The sequence below is a fragment of the Molothrus ater genome, chromosome 7 (assembly GCF_012460135.2).
Source record: "Molothrus ater isolate BHLD 08-10-18 breed brown headed cowbird chromosome 7, BPBGC_Mater_1.1, whole genome shotgun sequence".
In the NCBI taxonomy this organism is placed as follows: Eukaryota; Metazoa; Chordata; class Aves; order Passeriformes; family Icteridae; genus Molothrus; species Molothrus ater.
This window is the reverse complement of record NC_050484.2, coordinates 15,522,817-15,538,901: the sequence shown is the minus strand read 5'-3', so window position 1 is coordinate 15,538,901 and position 16,085 is coordinate 15,522,817. Positions and strand designations below refer to the sequence as shown.

Below are 16,085 nucleotides of genomic sequence, written 5' to 3'. Positions count from 1 at the left end.
CATTACAGCAGAAGTCATTTATATGCTCTCTGAATGTGTTCCCTACCCATCCCACCCACCCCCAAAAAGAAAAAGCATGATACTGACATGCAACATCTTTGCAAAGGACTGAGTTTGAAGTGTCACTTGGTGGTCCGACTCCGGCTCTATTTTCTGCACTGACACGGAATTCATATTCGTTTCCTTCCAGAAGACCAGTTACTTTGCATCTAAGATCTGAAACTGGTTTCTTTGTTGCTCTCACCCATCTTAAACCTTTCTTTTCTCTTCGCTCGACATGGTAACCTGTGATTTCACTTCCACCATCATCGACTGGCCTTTTCCAGGTAACTGTGACAGTATTTTTAGTCACATTTGTTACTTCTGGTTTTCCAGGAGGGCCTGGAGGACCTGTTCAGGAAGAAAAAAGTATAGTTAAACAAAAAATCAAGTCTTTAGAAATTAATAAAACCACACTGGAATTCCTTAGCTTGTTCTACTTACCAAATCTATCCACCATTTTAACTGGTTCTGATTGTACTGGTTCACCCTTGCCATACTGATTTACAGCTGAGACACGGAAAACATATTCATTTCCTTGAATGAGCTTGCTAACAACATGCCTACAGCTCTCAATGTTTTCAGCAACCAATGTCCAGAGCAGTCGACTAGTTTCTCTCTTTTCAAGAACATATGATTTTACTGGTGATCCACCATCTTCTGCAGGAGGTGTCCATGTAAGAGTAGCTTTTTCTGCTGAAACATTGCTGATTTCAATAGGCCCTGGAGGTCCTGGAATATCTAAAACTTTCACATGTACAGTTTCCTGCTTAGTGCCAAAAGGATTGGTTGCAGTGATGGTGTATTCTCCAGAATCTTTTCTGGCTGCATATTTGACACTTAGAGTAGAAGAAGTTGGTTTGGTTTCAATGTGCACAAGCTCTGAGGGTCTAAAATCTTTTCCAGCTTTGGACCATGCTGAAGTTGGAGGTGGTTTGCCACGGATACTAATAGCAGATAGTGTGATGGTTTCCCCTGCTTTTACTGTTAAACCTTCCTTCAAAGTAGGATCCAGAACAATGCTTGGTGCCTCTGTCAAAACCAAGTCAAAAAATACTGATTGTTACAACAAGAACACAGAGATAGGAAACAAAAGAAATTTGATAATAATTATTCAAGTAAAATTCTGCCTTTTCAATGCCATCTACATACCATATTCATCCTTGCATATTATGGTTCCTGTGGATTCAGATGGAGGACTGATAGCTCCAGCAGTGTTCTTTGCTCTAATTCTGAATTCGTATTTGCAGCCTTCAGTAAGGTCAGTTACAGTAAATGCACAGTCTGGAACATTCACGTGATTAGCTTTCATCCAAGTCTTTTTGGGTAAATCACGCTTTTCAACAATATAGCCGGTTAATTTATGTCCACCATCATATTTTGGTTCTGTCCAAATGAGTGTTACTGAGCTCCTGGTTACATTGATAACTTCAGGCTTCCCAGGAGGATCTAGGGGGGAAAAAAAATAGCAGTCAAACAAAAGCTATTTCAAATTTCAGAATTTTCTTTTTTATTCTCCTGATGACTTACCAATAGGATCAAGTGCCACAACTGGTTCAGATGGAAGACTTGGTTTACCTACTCCAGCCAAATTGATTGCCATTACTCTGAATTCATATTCCAGACCTTCAGTTAACCCTGTCACTCTGAAATCTTTCATTCTTATTGGTGTTGTATTTGCTCTCTTCCACAGAAGACTATTTCTTTCTTTAACTTCAATGTGATAGCCTAGAAGATAAATTATGAGATAAAAATATGGGGGGGGTTTCTAGAAATCCTAATTTCTCACAGCATTGTGAAACATCATACTGCCCATATTGCACATTGTATATGCATTGTGCGAGAGGAGCACTGAAAATCAGGTTAAGAAATGGATGAGGACATACATGGTGGATGTACATAATTGCAATGAGGAGGTGTTCGTAAATGCAAATTGCTAATTTTGTAGACCCAAGTATTGTCACATACAGGTGAATCTGCGTTTATTTCTTTACATATTTTGGCTCTGAGAAAAGATATTGTTTCTCAGTATTTTCCCAACATTTGAGTTATTTCTTTTTTTAAACAGGAAGTAAACCAGTGAAATCAGTCACTTAATCAGTCAGTCAATCAAGCAATCAATCAATCAAGTCAGTGCATCAACACCTGCTACTTTTATCTTGCCTTTTGACAGAGAGAAAGAACTATTAAGTAGCATTAACTACTGAAATGCTTGGGAGGTTTTGGGGGATGTACCTGTGATTGGTGAACCTCCAGTTCTTCTGGGATCAGTCCAAGTTAAGGCTACAGACTCATGCCGAACAGCAACAATATTGGGAGGTGGAGGAGCATCTGGGACATCTAAACAATATTGAAAAAAATGCAGCAGTGTTAAAAATTGTTATCACCTCTAAAATGAATTTTTTAGATTTCAAAAATTATAATGGATACTTACCAAATGGATGTTTTGCAATGACAGGCTCTGATTTAAGACCTTCTCCTACTCCATATTTATTTTCAGCCCTGATCCTGAATGTATATTCATTTCCTTCATGAAGTCTTGTAACTCTAAATGTGGTTTTCTGGACTGCAGAGGCACAAGTCACCCACTTATTGTTTACATTATCTCTCTTCTCTAGAACATAGTTAGTGATTTCTGAACCACCATCATCTTTTGGAGGGCCCCATTTTAAGGTTATGGCATCAGCTGTGACTTCTTCAAATTTCACTGGACCTGTTGGTATGCCAGGTTTGCCAACAACTTTCATAAAAATAGTGCCTTCCTTGCTGCCAGCAACATTCCTCAGAGTTATTGTGTATTTTCCTGCATCAGCTTTCTGGCAGTCATGTACCACAAGGGTGGTGTTAACTGCTGTAGATTCAAATGCAACTCTTCCACTCTCAGTAATTGCCTGGTCTTCATCCTTCTTCCAAGTTACGGTTGGGACAGGCTTGCCTTTCATAGGGATTTTAAGACGGAAATTGCTACCCTCTTTAGCAGTATAGCACAAATCAGGTAGATCTCTTAAGTCAAGTTCAGGTGCCGCTGTAAAAAATGAAGGAATCCAGTTATTCCACCACACATAAACTCTGTGGTAAAATTAAGATGCTGTTTTAAAGGTATCTTATTTCTATGTATACATGGTAATGATAGTATGCATAAAATATAATTTGGGTAAGTAAAGCATTGAATTAATGATCTTGCTTCTCACCAACATCATCTCTTGCTACAATTGTGATCTCTGATGGAGTTCCATATCCAGCATCATTTTGGGCCCTCACTCTGAAAGTGTATTCTTGTCCTTCTTTTAAGTCTCTCATTGAAAAATGGAGGTTCTTTCCCCGCATGACTTCTTGCCATTTATCTTCACCAATCAGGACCTCAACAATATATGCAGAAATACGGCTTCCACCATCACTGATAGGCTTCTTCCATACCAAATTGCATGAGGATTTTGTTACAGCTGAAGCTTTTAGATCCACAACCGGCCCAGGTGTTTCTGGAAGGAAGAAAAGCATAGTAAGTTTTCATTCAAGCTAAAAATAAAGATTATTTGAACAAAAAAAATGGGTGAAAAGGATTCATTTTTCCTACCAGAAGCTTTGACAGCATCACGAGTTTCACAAGGATCACCAATACCATATTCATTTTCAGCAAAAACTCTGAAGAAGTAAGATTTGCCTTCTTCTAAATTAGTTATCCTGTAGCTTGTCTTTGGACATTCTGTTGTTACCGTGGACCATGATTTTCTTTCTGCATCACGTTTTTCAACAACATAATTTGTGATTGGACTGCCCCCATCTACCAGAGGAGGTTCCCATGTAATGTAGGCAGAATCTTTAGATGCGTCCTTTACAACCAGGTTAATGGGCGGGCCTGGAGTATCTGGATAAACACAACACCACCATATTTGATTTAGTAACAGACTTTTGAAAAACAGTTAAAAAGTTAACAAATATATTATAATGGGAAAGCCCTGAAACTTACCAAGTACTTTTACAACAATGGTGTACGACTTTTTGCCACAGCTGTTCTCCAGACTGAGGACATATTTTCCAGCATCATATTTATTTACATTTTCACAACGCAGGAAGGTATCAAAATCAGTTGATTTGATGTCTAATCCTTGTCTATCTCTTAGGTTGGCACCCACTTTAGACCATGAAATCTTAGGAGGTGGACGTCCTCTTACTGGCACGTAAAGTCTCATTGTGACTCCAGCACGCAGCACAAGGACTTTCCTTAGTTCTGCATCAAGTTCTCCTTCAGGCGGAACTGTGTGTTTAAGAAAAAACCCCATGTAATTAAAGCATTATGTTTAAGATTATCACAAAAGTTACAGTGACAAAAACTCCCCTTTTACTGGCATTTTGCTGGACTACCCAACTTCTCATGCCTGTGATGATGTTAGTAAGTATCCTGACTCCTGTTTGAAGATAATTTGAAAATATACTTTTTTTTTCAGTGATTTCACCTCCTTTTTTTTTCTGCCTTTACACCATTTATGTTAGAAATGCTCTTAGTTTCTCTAGAATTCAAAGGAGTTTCAGAGCACCCTGGACTCCAATGCTTTTCTTGAACTAAGATAGTTTTATAAAGCAATGCTTTTGTAGGTACAGCAAAATGCATACAAAAGCTAGCATGTATCTTAAAGAGCAAGTGTCATACAATCAAAGAGTATCATACAGCTGCTTAGAATAGTAATCTTGGCTTCAAATTATTTAGAAGATATGAAGGTGACTGAAAGTTTTAAGAAAGATGAGAGATCTGAAAATTCTAATATTATGGCTAAAAAAAGACAAAAAATCTTGAAGATCCAGTAGGAGGCAGAAGGCTATAAAGCATACAATGAAAAAAGAAGACACCAAATTCTATTCTGTTCCTAACTGCTCTGTTTTCTTCCAAATTAGCCACTTTTAGCCCACATTTTTTGAGTAAAAACATGTTCCAAATTAATCTGTGCCTGACCTGTGACAAAGTGTTTCTTTGAAACTCATCCCATAAATTGAAGCAAAAGCCAACAAGGCAATGTGTTTTCAGTGAACTTACTTAAAATGTCCTTGGCAGTGTGTTTATCCGGAACATCACTTGGATCGCTGTATCCAATCTTATTGACAGCATAAACACGGAACTGGTACTCTGTATCCTCCATCAGCCCCGTTACCACAAATTGTGTAGCCTGTAAATTCTTGGGTAGATTGCATCTGACCCAGTTGTCTGTGTCAGCTCGTTTTGATTCCACTAGATAACCAATGATAGGGCTTCCCCCATCATATGCTGGTTTGCTCCATGACAGGCTTATGGAATTACGAGTAGTATCAACCACTTTTGGGAAAGCAGGTGGGCCAGGAGGATCTGGGAATCAAAACAACATAAAGTTAGCATACCAAATGCTGCATGATAATATTTGGAAATAATAATAATTGAAAATATCTGAGACTTTTAGCTTACATTGAGGGTCACGAGCATACACAGCTTTAGACGGTGCGCTAGGCTTGCCAGGTCCAGCCTTATTCAATGCTATCACCCGGAACTCATACTCTGTTCCTTCTTGGAGTCCAGTAGCTTTAACAGTTCTTTCAATGACAGGCTTCCTGTTTACTTTTGTCCAGTTAAGAGCCTTCGTTTCACGCTTCTCAAGTATATAACCAGTTATTGGGGATCCACCATCACTAGCTGGCGGCTTCCAGCTAACAGTCATAAAGTCTTTTGTTACATTGCTAATTACTGGTGGATCACAAGGTCCGGGCACATCTGTGGAGATTTATTTGAAAATTACACTCACATTCTTAAGTATAGACAAAAATCCAGTGATTAATGAAACTATTCCACAAAGCACTTACCATACGGGTTCTTAGCAACTGCAGGTTCAGTTAAGATGGGGTCTCCAACACCGTATTTGTTTTCAGCACAAATGCGGAACTGATACTCATGTCCTTCTATCAGTCTCTCCACAGTGCAGCTTGTAATAGGTACATTGGCACTGACTTGGGCCCAGTTAGGTCTGCTTGTTTCACGCTTGTCTACAATGTAGTTAGTAATTTCTGAACCTCCATCTTCCAAAGGAGGCTCCCAAGAAAGCATTGCACGATCTGCATACATATGTTTGACCTTGACAGAAGCTGGTGGGCCAGGCTTATCTAGAACAATTAACATTGCATTGTTATAGTTCCATATCTTGCTATATAATTTAATTATAAATGTGTTTATTAATAGACAGTCTTTAGCTTACCAAGTACTTTAAGCCTAATGGTTGCTGACTTTGATCCACTTGCATTTTCAGCAGTGATAGTGTAGTCTCCTGTTTGCTTCCTGTTAACACTGAACAACTCAACTGTAGCAAGATTTCTCTTTGTGGTGATCTTAAGACCTTCAGATGGCTTTAAAACTTCTCCTTCTTTCTTCCAGGTGATTGCTGGCATTGGCTTGCCATACACATTTGCCTCCAGGCGCACATTAGTTCCAGCTTTTACTGTAAGCTGTGATTGCATAGACAGATCCAACTCTATTCTGGGAGGAACTGAAAGGAAAGAGTCCAAAAGTTAATTGATCTAGTAGGAGGTGAATGTCTCGTTCTTCACATGAGTGTTAGTTCCCAATATGCACAGACTCCTTCCAGAGCTATCAAATGCTTTTGTATTCCTTACCATTTTCTGGATGAATGGTCACTGGATCAGAAGGTTCTGAAGGTCGACTAATGTTAACTGCTGTCTTGGCAATTGCTCTAAATTGGTACTGAGCATTTTCTTCCAAACCAGTCACAGTATACTCTTCCTGGGGTATTTGATATGGAGTTGTATTGCACCGAACCCACTTATCACCAGGTAATTTGCAAGCCTCCACAAAGTAGCCAATAAGTTTGCTACCACCATCATGCTTCGGTCTTGTCCATACCAGTGATGCAGTACTCTTAGTGACATCAATAACTTCAGGTTTTCCAGGGGGATCTATGGCAAATAAAAACATATTATAGTATATTTTTCAAAAAAGAACTAATACATTAAAAAATGGCTTTAATGTTACTGGACCCTATTTACTGCATACCTAGACAGTGCAATCAGAGTGATGTCATAATAAACAGGAAAGTATAAACAGAAGGGCAAACTAAAGATCATAAGTTGCAGATATATTGAAAATTATCATAAAAACAGTCTGTTGCAAAGTATTGGTATGGGTGGCTTACCAACTGGTGCTCTTGCTGTGACAAACTCGGTTGGTTTACTAGGTTTACTTGCTCCAGCTCTGTTCAATGCATAAATTCTGAAAGTATACTCAAGACCTTCGATGAGGCCCACACAAGGGTATTCTGTGGAGCGCACAGCGGTGTCGTTAGCTTTCACCCACAGTAAACTGTTCCTTTCTTTGCGCTCAATGAGATAACCAGTGATTGGACTGCCTCCATCGCTATCTGGTCTATCCCAAGCAACAAAAATGCAGTCCTTATTGACCTTGGTAATACGTGCATTCTTTGGTTCACTGGGAACATCTAGAAAGGAATATGAAGATAGACATCAATTGTATGTTTTCTAGTAGAAAGTTTAAATAGAGAAATGCTGCTATCAAAAACTGGCATACCAAATGGGAATCTTGCGATCATCTTGTCAGAAGGAAGCGGCTCAGAAATCCCAAAACGATTTTCAGCACGAACACGGAACATATACTCTTCTCCAGGAATCAGTTTTCCAATTCTGCAGCTTGTCTTTGTGACAGAAGATAAAGCTGTTACCCAGTCTCCTCGGCTTACATCACATTTCTCAACTACATAGTTTGTAATGTTGCTGCCACCATCTTCAAGAGGTATGTGCCATGAAAGAGTGCAAGCATCAGCATCTATTTCAGAAATATCAAATGGAGGCTGTGGCGGACCTGGTTTATCTGCATGAGAAAAGTATATCAAGAAAAAAGGGATGAAATAAAAGGCAACCACTGGAATATAGTAAAACCAGCTTTGTATAAAGCTGGACTGAAAAACAACCAAATGGAACATACCCATGACTGTCACTTTGATTTTCGCACTATCAGTACCAGAGCTATTTTCTGCAGTAAGAGTATAAAAATCAGTATCTTTTCTTGTTACATCCTTAATGATAAGAACAGAAGACTTTTCTGCTTTATGCACAGCAAGGCGACTGGATGTAACTACATCTTGATCTCCCTTCAGCCATTTACAGACTGGCTGAGGCTTCCCATATACATGAGCTTCAATTCTCAGTTTCTTTCCAGCTTTAATGTGAACGTGATCAGGCATCAGAATTTTAGGTGGGACTGTAAAAAAAAAAACCACACACAGAGGCAAATAAGTTCAACTTCTTTGACATATTAATTAACTTTTTCTTATTTTTTCATGTGAAACTTCTCTGCTTCTCTCTTAAGTGGAATCATCTGTATGAACGACTAGAAATTCTTTAATTTAGGTTCCACTTATGGACAACTTCAGTTTCTGCAGGTGACAATATCCATTCCAGTCTTACTTTTGTATTATTGTACAGTTTATAAGAGAATATTTATGACTTTGGATTGCCTTCACACACATTTATGTAGAGATTTGTGCACTACTAATGCACAAAATATAATTTCTCTTTTTATCTGAAACCTGTTGCTCACTTATTGCTGACCTTCTACAAGAAACATTCAGAAGAAAATGGAAGTTCTTACTGAGATAAACCTGCTTGCACAGTGAGTCTTTCTGTATCTTTCAATTATTTATCTCCTACTTCTTCTTTTGCACAAAATCAATTTTTTCCCAAAAGAAACCTGGCAGCATGTTTGGTGTACTTCCTTCCACTAGCTAGTTTTCATTCTCCTGTTCCTGTACCTCTCTCTTTTTCTTCCCATGTCCCAAATTAAGAAGATTCTACTAATCTTGCCCTTACCCTACATCTTTCTGTGCCTCAGAAACTCTGCCACCTTAAATAGGTCAACCTGTCCTCCATGATTTTTGTTTTAGATTCCCAATCAACCTTATAATATAAACCACTTATTTTCTCTTACATTAAAATAAGCCCATCTTTCCAATTTATCTCTCAAACTACCAGTCTGACACTTCTTCTCTTTCATTTAAACCTAATTGAAGGTATTTTAAATTTGTTTATATATTTCTCCCTAATTCTTATCTCTCAGTTCCAACTGCAACTGTACCTGAAAAATTATTTAATAATTCTGACTTAGTGGTCAACTCTCATTTTTTCCTGACCTGTTAAAATATTCAGTGCAGTTAACCATAATCCTCCAGATAACTCCGTAAAGCAAACATCTTTCTGTGACTCAAAAACCTGTATATCTCACTCATTTAATTATTGAAGCAGTATATATTTAGTAGTATTCAAATTGTTACTTACTGAGTTGTTCTTTAATTTCATATTCTCCTGTAGCTTCTATTGGCAAACTTACTCCTACAGCATTTCTAGCTGCCACTCTAAAGTTGTACTTCTTTCCCTCTTTCAGACCAGCCACAACAATGGAGAGATCTTTAACGACTGAATACTCCATCCAGCGATCTGCTGGTTGATCATGTTCTTTGTAGCTGACAATGTACCCGTCAATCTTAGAGCCTCCATCGCGCAGTGGTGGCAGCCAGCCTAAAGTAGCACTATTCTTTGTAATTTCAGTAACTTCAAGTTTTCTTGGTGGATCAGGTTCACCTTTAAGGGGAAAAAAGGAACACATTAAACACTGAATTTCCAAGATTTTTTTACTCTTGAATATTGGATGCTATCCATGCAAATTCAACAAGAACAATATATAAAAGATGGAAACTCGTAATAATTTCAAAGGTACTATATTCATTGATCATATTATTTGAAAGAAACTGATACAGACATACTAATGTTTATACTTGATTAGTTAGCAGCATTGTTCCATTTAGAAGCAGTAACTCAAAAATGCAAAAAATCTGCTAAAATTAGAGAAAAAGAAACAGGAAACATCCATGGAGGCAAACATAAAATATACATAAAGGCACACTCACTTAGAGGATCTGATGCTAGAACAGGTTTTGGTATATCACTTGGAACACCTGATCCATATTCATTCACTGCTGTTACTCTGAAGTAATATTCATTTCCAGGCACAAGGTTTGCTATTTGGAAACTGGTTTTCTTTAGTTCTGCTGTGACTGTTGCCCATGTCTTCCTGTCAGCCTCCCGTTTCTGCAGGATGTAATGAGTCACTGGGCTACCCCCATCATTCTCTGGAGGTGCCCATGAAAGATGGCAGGACATCTTGGTGACATCTGAAACCTTGAAGTCTGACACAGGTCCAGGAGTATCTACAAAGAAATTTCAATTTATGTTAGTATTTTCTTCTTTAATAAGTTAAAATTAAAGGGGATCAACAGTTGTCTACATGGAGGGGGTTAGTGTTAGGTGATACAATTATGCTCAAAAACTGTTGCACCTGAGGATAATAAACATTCCTGCAAGGAACATCCAAAATAGTTTTAGAATTGTCTTGAGGTATTTCTCTCATTACTTACCCAGAACTCTGACGTTCACAAATACAGCCTTTTCTCCAGCTGCATTAACAAGTGTCAATGAATATTTGCCAGAGTCATCACGTGTGGAATCGGGAATGACACAGAAGGCCATAGTGTCAACCAGATCAACTTGTCCTTTTCTGATAACATTATCAATACCCATTCTCCTCCAGGTGACTTTTGGTGCTGGGCGACCCCTCACAATGGCAAAAAGTCTAATAGGGCATCCTGCTCTGACTGTGACTAGCTTTCTCATGCTGGCATCCAGCTCAATCTCAGGAGGTTCTGAAAGACAAAGAAATAAAATGCAAGTTTTGCACATTAAATAAAATAAGCATAAAGAAAATAAAGTGTTGTATGTAAACACCCCAAAAGAGGATGGGAAAACCCACCAAGTATTTCTTTGGGAGACACAGCTTCTTTCAATTCTGCTGGTCGGCCAAGGCCAACCTGGTTTTGGGCAGAAACCCTGAACTCATATAATTGCTTCTCATCCAGGCTGGTAGCTGTGAATTCTGTATGAATAACTTGAGCAGCAACATTGCATCGTTTCCATCCTGCTTCAGGATCAGCACCCTCAACTTTTGGTCTCATTTCCACAACATATCCAATAATTGGAGCACCACCATCATACACTGGTTTTCCCCAGCCAAGGGTTAAGGAAGTCTTTGTGCTATCAACCACTCTCAAGTTTGTGGGAGGACCAGGTGGTTCTGCAAGACAGTGAAAATTACAGATTAGAACACAGCTGTACAGTTTAGCAATCCGTTAACATTGAAATAATACAGAAAAATACAGTGGGATTTTACCTATTGGGTCTTTGGCTATTACAGGTCTTGATGGCAAGCTTGGTTCTCCAAGTCCGACTTCATTTTCAGCACTGACACGGAACTGGTATTCGTGACCAGGGAAGAGATTAGTAACCTTCTTGCGTCTCTCTGGGATTGGGGTTTTAGTAACAGGAACCCATCTTAGTGACCGCTTCTCTTTCTTCTCTAAAATGTATCCTGTAATTGATTTGCCACCATCATATTCTGGTGGATTCCAAACTACAGTCATCTCTTCTTTGCTGACTCTTGTGACATCTGGAGGATCGGGGCGTCCAGGTCTATCATATTTTGTTTTTGCAATAATTGGATGTGTTTCTGTTGGTGGACCAGTGCCCATTTTATTCTCTGCACGCACTCTGAATATATATTCATTACCTTCAATGAGGCGTGTCACTTTGGCATAGTTTGTTAGGACAGAGGAAGAGAATGTAGACCAAACCATACGCTTGCTTTCACATTTTTCCAGGATGTAGTTCTGTATTTCACAACCACCATCATCTTCTGGAGGATCCCAAGTAACAGTACATCTATCACTTGAAATGTCAGTGACCTTCAAGTTTCGTACGGGACCTGGTTTATCCAAGACAATAACAGTAGCATATGCTACAAAGCTACCAGCTGCATTAGTTGCTGTAATCACATATTTCCCACCATCAGTGCGCCTTGATTTTGTGAGAACAAACTTAGATGTTTCAGAAGTGTTTTCAATACTGACTCTTGGAGATCTGGTGAGATCTGTGGCATCTTTATCTTTTGCCCATACAACTTCAGGCTGTGGTTTTCCTCTGACTCCAGCCTCAATTCTAATTGTGTCGCCTGCTTTCACAGTTAGAACCCCACTTAACTTCAGATCTAGCACTGGTTTCTGGAGATCTTCCTTTACAACAACTTCAGCTGTTTTTACCCAGTTACTTTCACCGGCCTCATTCTTAGTTTGAACTCGGAATTGGTAAATTTTATTTTCCACACATTTATCTACCATGTAGTGTGTTTCCTTAATGCTGCCTTTGTGAACTCTTTCCCATTCATCTGAATCTTTCAGTTTTCTTTCAACATGGTAACTCAAATTGGGACTTCCACCATCATAATCTGGCCTTCTCCATTTCAGGTATACAAATGTCTTTCCTTTTTCTGCAATGTGAAGATTTTCTGGCTCTCCAGGCTTGTCAATAGGATTGATAGCAAGAATAGGAGTCTTGGTCTCAATGCAAGGACCTGGACCGATTTTGTTCTCTGCACAAACTCTGAAGAAGTATTCACGGTTCTCTACAAGATTTGCCTTTACTAATCGCTTAGTAATATCAGAGGAGACAATTGACCACCCCCTCTGATTCGGCTGACGATATTCTACTATGTAATTTGTAATTTCAGAGCCACCATTATCCACTGGACTCTCCCAAGAGATCATACAAGAGTCTTTTGTGACATAGCTTATTTTCAGGTTCTGACATGGTCCAGGTCTGTCAAGTACATTAACAATAGCAAAAGCTTGAGCCTGTCCACAGCTGTTTTTAGCTGCTATTATATATTTGCCATGATCAGGTCTTTTGGCTTCCTTCACTTGCAGTTCAACATTAGGTAGGTCATGAAGCATTTCAACATGCTTTTCTTGGACTAGTACTTTGCCATCTTTAGACCATGTTATTTCAGGATCTGGTCTGCCTTTTACCTTACCAGTAATACGTATTGTTTGACCTACTCGGACAGTAATTAAGTCTCGACAGGTCACATCTAGGCTTATTTCTGGTGGAGAAAGAATATCTTTTGCAAGTACAGTTTCTGGTAGTTCTCTTGGTTCTCCTTCTCCCACGATGTTAACAGCTTTTATTCGGAATTTATATTCATTTCCTTCTATTAATCCAGGTACTCTGAAAGCACACTGTCTAATGAGTTCATCCTTATTAATCCTATTCCACTGTGTAGTTCCACTTTTCTGACATTCCACAATGTATCCCAGAATTGGGCTGCCACCATCCTTGAGGGGCTTTGTCCACACAAGATCAGCTGATTCTTTAGTTTTGTCTTTTAATTTTGGATTTATAGGTGGTCCAGGAGGAGTGATAGGACGTGATGCTTTTATTGGATCAGAGCTTGGGGATGGTTTGCTTAAGCCCACCATGTTTTCTGCAAAAACTCTGAATTCATATGTGTTGCCTTCAAAAAGACCGGTGACTCTGTATTTCATATCAAGTATAGGTGTCTTATTGACACGCACCCATTTACCAGATGCTTCCCGACGTTCGAGTATATAACCAGTTATTGGAGTTCCACCATCAGATTTTGGTAGGGTCCAAGACACTGTTGCAGCATTTTCTGTAATATCATAAACAGTTGGTTTACCAGGTGGGGATGGTGGATCAAACATGTATTTAGCAACTGTTGGTTCTGAATCCAGAGGTGCACCAATGCCTATCTTATTTTCTGCACGGACACGGAAAATATATTCACATCCTTTCTGCAGTCGTGGAACCTTAATTTTTGTGTGACTTGTTCCAGAGCTAACCACTCCCCAAGTTTCTTTCTTTGATTGACGCTTCTCAACAATATAATTTATTATAGGACTCCCACCATCATCTTTAGGAGGGCGCCAAGAAATAACCATATGTTCTGGTGTTACTTCAAGAATATTAATAGGACCAGTTGGTGGGCCTGGAACATCCAAAACTGTAAGGTGCAGAGCCACAGTTTTGCTGCCAGCTGCGTTAGATACTGTGAGTAGATATTCTCCTGTATCTTTTCTTACACAGTCTTTGATAGTAAGCACAGTTGAGTAATTGTCAGTCTCAATCTTGTATTTGCCATCTGGTTTAATTTCAGTGTCATCAGTAACCCATTTTGCTGTGGGAACTGGCACACCTCTCATAATTGCTGGAAGGCGCACTGTGGTGCCAGCTTTAACAACAAGACCTTCAATTAACTTCACATCTAGATCCACAGATGGAGGTACTGAAATTAGAGAAAAATGGAAATTAATTTTTCAGGGCAAATGCTTATAGAAAAAGAGAAAAAAAAATCAGTGAAAAAAACATGAAAAAACAAAAATTACCTAGTTTTTCTTGACACTCAATTGGTATAGTTGTATCTGGAAGGCTAAGACCAACAATGTTTTGAGCTCTCACACGGAATTTGTATATTTTTCCTTTCTGTAGGCCTGTAACAACACAGTCTAGCATAGGGACTGTCTGGAACTTTGTCCATTCATCTGCACCATCTTCTTGATATTCCACCAAATACCCAGTTATCTCAGCACCACCATCACGATCTGGTCGATTCCAAACAAGGGAAACTTCAGTCTTGTCAACATCAACATGATGCAGATTCTTTGGTGGCCCTGGAGGATCTTTTGAAACACAAAACCAAAATGGTTACTAGGATGAAAAATCTACGGTACCAGTGTATCAAGTTCATACCAACAGGACAACCTCAAAATTACCAAATCCCATATAAAAAAAATCAAACCATATAACTGAAAATCACTTACGCAGTGGATCTATAGCTTTGATAGGCTTAAGTGTTTCCACATATGGACCTCTACCATACTGATTCTCAGCTGCAACTCGGAAGAGATACTGAGTGCCTTCCATCAGATATTTAGCCATATGACTGCGTTTCTTGGAGGATGATGAGATGGCTACCCACTGTGCAGAAGCTACATCCTTCCTCTCCACTACATAGTTGGTAATCACAGAGCCACCATCATCTTCTGGTTCCATCCAAGTGAGATAGCATGAGTCGCTTCTAACATCACTGACATTCAGATTTCTGGGCGGACCAGGCTTATCTAACATTGATAAAAATATAATCTGTTATTTATTTGGTAACTGAAGCATTTCTTTAAAAACATTGTAAATTTCAAGATAAACTATATTATGTTTTATGTTGTTTTTAGTCCTTTTTCTATTTTTTATATTTGCATAAAAATAAAAATATAACTTGGTTTACAGATATTTTCCAGAAATTCCTTTATTTCCTAATCTTCAGTTATAGAGTAAAAAGATGTTATATAAAGGGAAAACAAAAAGATTACCTAAGACCACAACTTTTACTGAAACAGTCTTTGAACCAGCTGGATTTTCAACTGTCAGGGAGTACATCCCACCATCTTCATGGACAGTGTTACGGATTTCAAGTTTACTGCCAACTCCTGTAACTTCAATATCAGCCTTGGGTGAGACCTCATGATCTTCCTTCTTCCAAGTAACTTTTGGGAATGGAACACCTTTAATAACAGCACTAAGTCTCAGGGTATCTCCAGCTTTTACATGCTGTTCACGGGCCATATTAGCATCAAGTATTAACTCAGGAGGTTCTGGAATCAAAAATACAAGTTTTTACAAAATGAGGAAAAAAAAAGTCTGTTCTTAGGTTAACTTATCTGATTTTATTAAACTCACCAAGCCTGTCCTTTACTTCTACTGGATCAGGAACATGAGCTGGATCAGATTCACCTGCTGCATTGACTGCCTTGACCCTGAATTTATAGGTTAATCCCTCAGTAAGACCAGTGACTTTGTAGTTTGTTTCAGGACATGAATCTGCTGTAAGATTAGCTTGTTTCCATTCTTCATCTCCAACTTTCTGAAACTCTATAAGGTAGCCAATTATCTTGCCATTTCCATCATGGCGTGGTGGTTGCCAAGATAAATCAACTGAATTTTTAGTTTTATCTACTGCTTCTGGATTAACAGGTGGACTTGGTTTTGCTGTTATAAAAATAAAACAATAAAGAAATGGGAGAGAAAAAGAAGAAACCATTAGAATA

The 16,085-nt window shown here is 38.8% G+C and overlaps 1 protein-coding gene across 1 annotated transcript in view; it reads right to left on the bottom strand.

Moving 5' to 3' along the window:
• TTN (titin) overlaps window positions 1-16,085 on the bottom strand; it is a 237,258-nt gene that overhangs the window by 45,806 nt on the left and 175,367 nt on the right. The window contains 26 exon segments of the mRNA XM_054515423.1: window positions 88-390; window positions 484-1,071; window positions 1,192-1,488; window positions 1,570-1,767; window positions 2,275-2,379; window positions 2,474-3,064; window positions 3,231-3,518; window positions 3,614-3,904; window positions 4,007-4,294; window positions 5,069-5,374; window positions 5,471-5,773; window positions 5,863-6,159; window positions 6,252-6,539; window positions 6,667-6,966; window positions 7,203-7,505; window positions 7,595-7,894; window positions 8,009-8,284; window positions 9,358-9,660; window positions 9,987-10,286; window positions 10,494-10,778; window positions 10,886-11,206; window positions 11,303-14,269; window positions 14,370-14,663; window positions 14,805-15,104; window positions 15,351-15,632; window positions 15,718-16,026. Of these exon segments, the coding sequence (XP_054371398.1) occupies window positions 88-390; window positions 484-1,071; window positions 1,192-1,488; window positions 1,570-1,767; window positions 2,275-2,379; window positions 2,474-3,064; window positions 3,231-3,518; window positions 3,614-3,904; window positions 4,007-4,294; window positions 5,069-5,374; window positions 5,471-5,773; window positions 5,863-6,159; window positions 6,252-6,539; window positions 6,667-6,966; window positions 7,203-7,505; window positions 7,595-7,894; window positions 8,009-8,284; window positions 9,358-9,660; window positions 9,987-10,286; window positions 10,494-10,778; window positions 10,886-11,206; window positions 11,303-14,269; window positions 14,370-14,663; window positions 14,805-15,104; window positions 15,351-15,632; window positions 15,718-16,026 (10,683 nt within the window).